Source organism: Buceros rhinoceros, unplaced genomic scaffold (assembly GCF_000710305.1).
Source record: "Buceros rhinoceros silvestris isolate BGI_N320 unplaced genomic scaffold, ASM71030v1 scaffold15056, whole genome shotgun sequence".
In the NCBI taxonomy this organism is placed as follows: domain Eukaryota; kingdom Metazoa; phylum Chordata; class Aves; order Bucerotiformes; family Bucerotidae; genus Buceros; species Buceros rhinoceros.
This window is the reverse complement of record NW_010419434.1, coordinates 15080-24037: the sequence shown is the minus strand read 5'-3', so window position 1 is coordinate 24037 and position 8958 is coordinate 15080. Positions and strand designations below refer to the sequence as shown.

At 49.8% G+C, this 8958-nt stretch overlaps 1 protein-coding gene across 1 annotated transcript in view; it reads right to left on the bottom strand.

The window, feature by feature from the left end:
* ZNF618 (zinc finger protein 618) overlaps positions 1–8958 on the bottom strand; it is a gene marked incomplete at its 5' end in the record, with an annotated part of 37312 nt that overhangs the window by 20167 nt on the left and 8187 nt on the right. The window contains 2 exons of the mRNA XM_010138919.1: positions 1766–1954; positions 8302–8391. Coding sequence (XP_010137221.1) covers positions 1766–1954; positions 8302–8391 — 279 coding nt within the window. The remainder of the gene's footprint in view (positions 1–1765; positions 1955–8301; positions 8392–8958) is intronic.

Below are 8958 nucleotides of genomic sequence, written 5' to 3'. Positions count from 1 at the left end.
CTGATTCCCGGCCCCCCCCCCCTTTTTTTTCTGTTGCCAAGTCTGGCAGTAAGAAAAAATTATTTATATCATGTCCTTGTTTTTCCTGTGTCCTTCCCACGCAGGAAAGGGCAGCTGACACAAGTTGTCTCCCTCTCTCTCTCTCCTTCTACCTGAACTTCCTGCCTGCAAAGCAAAATTATCTGTACAGACAAAGCGTGTGTCACCCTATGAAGTGCCTGTGCAAACGCTGCCGGTGGAGTGGAGCTCCAGCACCGCTGGGATCACCCGGGCCCAGGCGGCTGCTCTCTAAGCGCAGTGCTGGGAAGGCATCCCTTCCGGAGACTGTCTTCCTGCCAGCGCCTGTGGCCAGTGCGTCTCACCAGCAGCCCAGGAAGCCGCTCAGACTCTGTCTATACCAGACACTGCCTCGAAAGACACCACGGAAATGACGCCACCAGACAGACAGGGCAGGACCACCCCACTAATACCAGTTTCCTGAAGATCAATCAGGCTCAAGCATCACGCAATTCCTTCCTCCGCGTAGGAAGAGAACAGCTCGGTGTTTACCCACAGTACTAACAGGCTTTTTGGTTGGAAAAGTGGGGTTAAAAACGCCTTTACGAAAACCACCTCCCAGTCAGCGCTCAGGTTAACCTGGCCTCTGACCCAGGAAGGCTTCGAAGGCTCCCAGTTTCTCCACCTGTGTGAGAGCCATGAAACTGGAAGATGTAGCAAGTCTAAGTAAATAATGAAAAAGGTTTCTCAGCTTTAACTCCTAACTTGGTTGAGCCAGATGGACCTCAAGTAAGTAATAAAATGGCACAAATGTTTAAGGGGTGCAATAACAACATGGAATCTCGGGACTCACAAGCTCTAAGAAGACAGGTCACTGCAGCACTGGACGCTGCAGATGCGTGTGACAGCTGACAAAAAGCATCCTGTGGCCTCTCCCGCCACAGCCACCTCCGCTACTGGGCATCGGTCCATGCCAGACATCTCACGGGCATGTGACCACCAGCTGATCCACCAGCCCTTCCTCTGTACCGAGACGGAATGTGTGCCCCTCGGTGCCACGGATTTCAGAGAGTGCTTCCTGCGGACGGGACACAGGAACGCTACGTCTCACACCCTATTTATTATCAGTTATTTCTCAGTGCTCTTTGCTTTCTTGTTTATATCTTTTTTTTAAGGTTTGATCTTGTTTGCAAGGTGGAAGTGGGAACTATGGGAGGATCAATCTTAACTTGAGTCTTCTCACACCTCTGTAGAGGTTCGGTACCATTAATTTGGCTGTTGGAGCCCAGCTTATCTGTGGTTCCTGGGGGCAGTGGAGCACTGTGAAAACACCTGCAACTCTATTTCACTTCCTCAGCCCTAGCCCTGAGAATCTTGTCTTGAGGGCAACAAACACAAAATGCCAAACAAAGCTGCAAACCAAACACAAATGCCCACACCTGACAAGCCACCACCCCAGTCCTTGTCAGGAAGCTCCCCTCAGTTTGTGACACCAGGATTTGAAACAGGGTCTTTTGTAGCTCGTGGTTCGCATGATGTTTAAAAACCCCACCTTGTCACTGGGAAGAAGTTATCAAGACCTACTGCTGATGCAGCATTTTATTTACAATGTGCCAAAGGATCTAATCCCCTCAACTACTTCTGGGAGTAGCTTTTCTGGGACAGTCATGGATGGAGCAGCCTGGGTCCAGGAAGGGTCAAAAGCCAACCCAGGGCAGGACTGGAACTAAGCAGTTAAGAAAGGTGACGGTAGAAAGGCAATTGGTACCTGTGATGGCCTTGCTTCCTGGGGATCCAGAATTTGGAGCGCGGAACATCTGGGATTGGGATGCCGGTGGGACACCGGAGGGGGTGCGGTGCAGGAGGGTAGAACATCGGTTTATTGAAGCCGGTGTTTTTTTGCTGGACTGGCTCGCCTGTGTCTTCACTGCCACGAAGAGTGGAGATCGAGAGAACTCTGGATATGAACACTCAGAACTAGTGCCTGGACAGTCAGTCAGCTCCCAGACCGTGTGCCTCCCGGGAGGGTTGTTTTCTAACAGCCACGCTCACGAATCCCTTGCACGGGGACCTGCAGCGACTGTGGATCCACCGATCCCATGTAACAGAACTGTCTTCCCCACTCACCCGAGGGGACAGATTCTTGAAGCTTGTTAGTTCCCTTCCACACCTTTAACTGCCATGGGACCAACCCATTCCTCCTCCAGCAGGAGTCACCCCTCCATCCAGGAGCACGATTTGGTGCCACGGCCTGGCAGGGTGGACCTGCGTCTCTGCCCTCCGTTTCTATGTGTGTAAGAGCCTGAATTTTGGAAGTGGGTTTCTAATGCGATACTCAGAGCTCTGAACACGGAAAAGTCTACACTTTTGTTACTTGAGCCTTAAAAATCCTAGAGATCTCCAGCTACGCTCCTTGTCTCCTTAACCAAATACAAAGGAAAAGGGGGCTGGTGTTAGTGGAGGGGAATTAGGAGGTAGAGTTTTCATCCTGCAAGTCGGGAAAGGCCTTTTGCCCCCCATCTCCAGACAGGAACTGGTGACCTGTAGCTAAATTCTGAGTATTACTGGGACATGCTCTTTGAAGGTATCGACCTTTTGGTCTCTGCAATGCACAGTGAGGATCACCAGGAATTTTCAATGCCAAAAGTCACATGAAAACCCTTCAGGAGAACAGCCCTTTGTCTAGGCCACATGGATCACAAAAACAATTACAAAAATGAACAAGCAACCTAACAACCCCCATCGCTCCTCAGTGGCTTCTTCCATGGATATGGCTCCTGAAGCCCAAGTCCCACTCCAACCATCCGCCATGAAGAACATGGTTCACGCAACTCACAGCTCAAATTCACTACCAGGAACTTCTAGAGAGTGGTATTTTAGGATGCCTGAGGTTGGATGGACAACACCGAGTACCTGCTCCCTCTATACAGTGTAACTCAGAAATACTTATCCACTCTGCGCAGTTCTCCGTCACAGACTGCCACGGCAGCACAACAGCCTGCCACTGAAGCAGGCCAGGAGTGAAGTCACCCATGCTGAGATCAGTCCCATGAGATGATACAGACCGTGCACGTGAACTGCTCCATCCTCCCAGTCAGCAGCCCTGCAGAGCGGGGACGTGCGCGTTCAAAGCAGCTTGCAGTAAGACACTCCAAGGGAACAGTTTTGTTTCACCTGATGTGACACACAGATCTAAGATGACATTTCCTGTAGATGTTGGTGTACTTCTGCAGGAGATGCTGCACTAGGTTCTCTCACAGTTTACAGCAAGTTACTCTCTGCTTGGTTTCTGGCCAGCTGAATAGGCAGGAGCTTTTGCTTCCTTTCCGTCTCCGTGGATAATCCTCCTCCAGTTGCTGCCAAACCGCCAGCAAAAACGCAGTCAGATATGACAATTTCCTGCTTATGTGTCATCTAGTTTCCCACAAGGCCCATCCCCACCAACTGCTGCCTTATTCCCTGTCCATACCACAGGAAGCAGCAAACAGCCAACCATTCCACGTCAGAAACGAAGAGCATCATTGCGAATCCTCTGCAGTCCAGATACTGCTCTCTGAGATCTGAAGAGTAAAGTCTCACTATTAAAACCTCCAAAATTACCTCTTTTTCCTCCCAACTTAAACAAATAGCCTGTCTCCAAATTCAGAGCCCGGACAGAAGGCTGCTCCATCTGACACTAGGCAGAGGCAGGGTTCCATCCAGCAGGGCACGACAGAAGAACATTCGTTCTTGCAGTCTGGAGGGTGCTCATTAATAAATCACTGCAAAAAAAGTTCTGGTTTTTGGTTCATCAGATGATAATTTCCCCCAGAAGACTAAGCGACACAGCAGAGATGTTCACAGAACTCTTCTGTTCAGCCCCTGAAAAGTCATCGTCACTGTGGAACTCAGTGCCTCGGGCTGAGGAAAAGGCCAAGTTTGAGATATTTCCAAAAATACTGAGCTGCTGAATGATTCCAAACCCCTCCTACCTCAAAACCTACAGCTAGGCAGCAAGCCTGGAGAGAGCACTGTGGACACACGATCCCCTAACTGCTGCTATGAAGTTTTTTAAAGTTTCCCAGAAAGCATCTGAGGTGCGCCCCAGCTGAAGGTGCCACACTGGAGCTCACTCCAGACACTTGGTAAGACCTTCCGGCCAACGAATGGCCAGCTGCAGCAGCAAGTAGAAACTCTGGCAGAGGTTTCAACATGTCTCCTTGAAAGAGAGACATAAATCCACACACTACCATGATGCTCCACCACAACAGAACAGAGACAAGATTATCTCAGTAACTTTGCTTTTTCCAGGTAGACAACTAATAACTCGTGTATTGCATTTTTTCAGAAAGATCTTGTCAGGAGAGGTAAGGAACCATTTGGGTGGTTCAGAAGGAATTACACCAACCCTCTCTTTAGTGAATATCATGGAAAGTGACTCCTTAACGATGGCCTGAATTCAGCATGCCGAGCAGAAACCTCCGCTATTGGAAACAGCTCTTTCCACAGGAAAAGCCCTGTGCACAAACCTATCAAACTCGTCACGTGCTGCTTTACACACACAACCAAACCAGTACGGCCAGGGGAGCCGTAAGTAAAGCACCGTGGGATCAGAGAGCGGGAAAAACACAGATTTCACTCACTGAGATGGAGGGAGCAAAGGCAGTGTGGATCTGTTTCTTTCTTGGTTAGGTAAGACTTGTGCGTGAACTAGACGTGTTGCCGAAAGGATCCCTTTCCCCAAGAGAAAACGCCGTGCTGGCAGCTGCCTTTAAGAAACGTGGTGTTTATGCGCTTTGGATGAACAAACTGTCCAGTGTCCCTCATAGTAAGAAAATTAATTGAGCAGAGAGTCCAGATCATCAGGAAGTCCATGGTGATGAGACAGGTCCGTGGTCAAGCTGGGAAGTCAATCCACAGGAGAGCAGCAGGGTTGGCTCTTGTGAGGATAACCAGGGCCAGACATGTACCGGCGATCCTCAGGGAGGTGCAGAGCGATGAGGCAGGGTTGACATCAAGCTGGGAAGTCAGTCTACAGGTTGGAGTACAGACCAATGGCATCCACGGCCAGGCACGGGCATGTCTGCAACTGAGCTGGAGACCAGCGTCCTGCAGCGTAGCTCAGGCAGGGACTGATGGTGCAGAGCTGAGCTGAAACGGGGGATTTGAATGCAGGTGGAGGCCCCATGTGAGGCTGGTCAGGGCTATTGAGACCTATTAGTGCACTCCAGACCCTGACACCACTTTTGATTTTCATCCTGGAAGCAACAGACGTGAAAAGTTGTGCAGATTTTAGTGCTCTCACCACATACTTCCATGAGCAGGGAATCTGCTGCCTTATCTGCAGTTGCCAGAAGATGATGCGGTGAGCCATCACCAGTCCTGAGCCTGGGCTTACCAAGCTAGAACCCACTCTTGGGGGCTTTTCAAGCCAGTCCACATCCCAAACACACGAGGTTTTCTCTGCACTGTAAACACGTCACCTAAGAGCAACCACAACAGCCCAGCCACCGGCAAACGGGGTTACATCAGCTCCATCTTACAGAGCAGACAGAGCCCGGAGGAGGACAGAAAGAAATCTCTGACTCCCCCCACACTGTGCTCCTCCGCTCAGCGGCATTTCTAAAAGCGGGACAATGAATGTGCCTACAACCCACTTTTTTTGGAAACAGCCTCTGACACCCTTCATAGAAAGAGTGAACAGGCTGTCAGAAACAGCAGAGGAACATGTCTTCTAGAAGAGTAATAGCCCAGATCCAGGCATCTGAACGAGCCCCTGCTCCTCACTAACGAGAGGGATCTTTTGGATGAGACATTTGGCATTAACAATTCCAGGGAACCCCACACCAGAGCTCTTTTCCAGACAGCACATATCCAGCAGCACTGACCAAAAATTATCCTGTGAGGTCCCACTGTCTTGTTTTAACCCATTTTCAATGAATTTTTATCCATTATCACAGAAAACCAGAAAGACAGGCTCTGGAAGGGAAGCTTGCACTCAAGCAGAGAGACCCAGAGAGCTGAACTGGTAATGCTGACGTGTTTCCCTTACCCGCTCCCACTACAGCTAGTTTTTCAGCATTTGCCTTATAACCAGAAGAACAAGACCAGGGCAAAGACACAGTCTCAGCTTTACTTCTGACTGCCAGGGCCTGAGAAGCCAGTTGTGCTTTTCAAAGTCAGTTACAGCTGCCTCACAGGACTTTGGTTTATAGGAAGAGCAGAGTCCGAGTAGGGGAAAGGTGGGAGGACGTGCTGGCCAGCCTGCCTTGGGAGCTAATCACACCCTCTCCTGTATGCTCCTTGGGGTTAGTGGTTTGTCACTGTAAATCGTAAATCTTACTGGTCATGGGAACTAGGAGAGGAAAAAAAAAAAGGTTAAAAAAAAAAAGGGAGAAAGAAAAGTTTATGGGGAGGGGGTTAAACCTTACGAAAATATTATCCTTATCTGATCTGAAGGGTCCTCAGAGTTAAAAGATATTTGCTGGAAGGACTGGAAACTCTTCTGCACACCTCAGCGACTGCTGGTCTCACACCTCAGCTGCTGCTGGTCTAGTCGGCGGCAGGGGCAGCGGCTCTTGCTTTCACAAAGGTTACTACAAGAATGGCTTCAACATCAGCACTCAAAAGAATGTGCCTCCTCCTCCAAAACAGGCTTCCAGCAGCCACAAAGTGGGTGTCAGGACCCTGCAGCTGCACTCTGCACCAGGAGATAGGCAGGATCTGTGTGCACCATCCGTATTTGCAGGCAGACTCATGGGATCCACTTCAGGCAAACCCCTCTCGGAGAACAGTGGTGTTCTATGCCGGAGAGCTGGACTGGAACCAGCAGCTGCAGCCTACTACTACAGATGGCTGGGAGGGTGGAGAGATACCCACAACAATAAATACCCTTGAAATGGAAAGTACTGGGGAGAGAAGGATGTGCCGTTGCTGAGCAGAGATTCAGCGTCCTGCTCCTTTGCTGCACAGGGCTGGACTGGAGACACCACAGCCTTGGTGGCTGAGGGCCCTCCTCTACTAGAAGACTGACCCACTGCTGACCACCACTAAGGGCTCTCCTGGGGACCTGAAAACACCTGCATTCAGAGTGGAGGTTGGGGGCGCAGGGATGCTTAGGAATAATTGTTATGTGTGCAATCGTAAGTAGTTATTTCAATCATAAGTAGTTAGTTCCTTCAGGCAGATGGCAGATAAACAGACTAACTTCGTGATGATGGTAGTAAAGGTATTCTATGCCCTACACCTTCTCCCATGATCTTGGTCGACCTCCATGCTTCAGAGAACCTGCACGGGAGCTGTCAAGAGCCACCAAGCCTGGACTCACCTTCGAAGTGATAGTCTGGTGGACTACATTCCCAGTTTATTTCTCTATGTGTTTAAAACCAAAGCTGCCTTATTATTACATAAAACTAAACCTGCTTTATTATATCACCTTAACAGCCTGTGGAAAGCTGGCTTCGGTGAGGAAGGAGCGTGCGCTCCCTCTGCTGGCTGTGGGATCAGCAGCTAGAGAATCCCACCAACCTCCTGAGCTCGGCTTGTGCACCCTCATCACCAGCCAGAACGCTGGCAGACAGACGGACAGGGGCAGAGAGCCACCACGCTGGCCCACAGCATTAACATCTAGAGAAGCACGAAGTTCAGGTGTAAAGAACTTCTCCGTGTACTTTCAAAGCATCCAAAATCAGCATGGAGCAGGAATTTCTCTCTCTATTTCACTACATTTTGCCCTGAATTCCACCTCATTGTCATTAAAACCACCCCTCTGAGCAGGAAAGTGCAGACCAGAGTGTCCCTCCGGAGGGCGGACCGTGGTGTCATGTAGTATGCTGAGAGCTACCTTTTCCTGGGCTCCCTGAAATAAATATTTTATTGCCTGCGATTTAGTAGCAACCTGCCAAGGGGACTGACATGATTCTGAAATGAGTTTTAACTCACTGTCTGAAATAATTTCTCAGAAGCTCGTAAGACAGATGCTTCTTCCCCAGCATGTACGTTCACTTATTATTTAGAAGAGTCTAAAATTTTGTGCATCGCTTCAGTTAAACAAAATAAAATATGAACCCCCAAGGGACACGGGTAGAACTGCACGGACTTTGGTCAACGTCCAGCGGCATTACAGACCTAACCGTAACAGCGTCCCTCCGAGAGGAGACTCCAGCCCAGCTTTGCAGCACCCTGGGCAGCACGAGCTCAGTGAGCTGCAACCCCACAGCTTCAGTGGAAGGATCCACGAGAACGACCCTCCTGCAACCCTCGTGTTTTACCACCAACCGCTGCCAATCGCAGTCTGTACGGAAAGAATCTCCGGCAGATACTCACTAATGGGTGCGTGCAGCGCCACGTGCTCTTGGTAGGGAGTGTAGTATTTGTACTGCTTGCCGCAGAATTCACAGGTGTAATTGCCCGTTTCTGTGAAGGTGAAACACACAGAGAGATCAGAAGGGAGCGCAGCACCTTGCTGCACCATCACTGACTTCCTGACTTCTCACACAGGAACTGGCCGGGTGACAAAACCTACAGCGTATTCCTCAGCATGTGGAACCTATCAGCCCTGTAATTCACACCCCCTCTTCCCCAGCAAAGGAAATGGTTCAAGCTGGTGTCCAGAGTGATGGACTGTGCGTACAAAGTCCAGCGGAACAGAACAGGCTACAGGAGATCATCCCAAAATTACAGCAGTAAGTGTGCAAAACAAGGGAGAGACTCCATTTCTAAAGCCTGTACTACAGACGGCACAGTTGTGTCTTCTGGTTACTGACAGTCTGTGATGGGTGGACAACAGGAACAGTCAAAACAGGAAACAAGCCATCAAGTTTAAGTCTTAATTACACAACTTTTATACTGGCATTGCAGATTTCTCTTGCCAGGGCAGCAGCTCTTCTGCAGCTAATTCCTGCTTTGGGGGCACATGAAATAATGAAGGAGCGTTGACCACACGCCGACACCTCCCACTCCAGCCAGTGCTGGGAAACACAG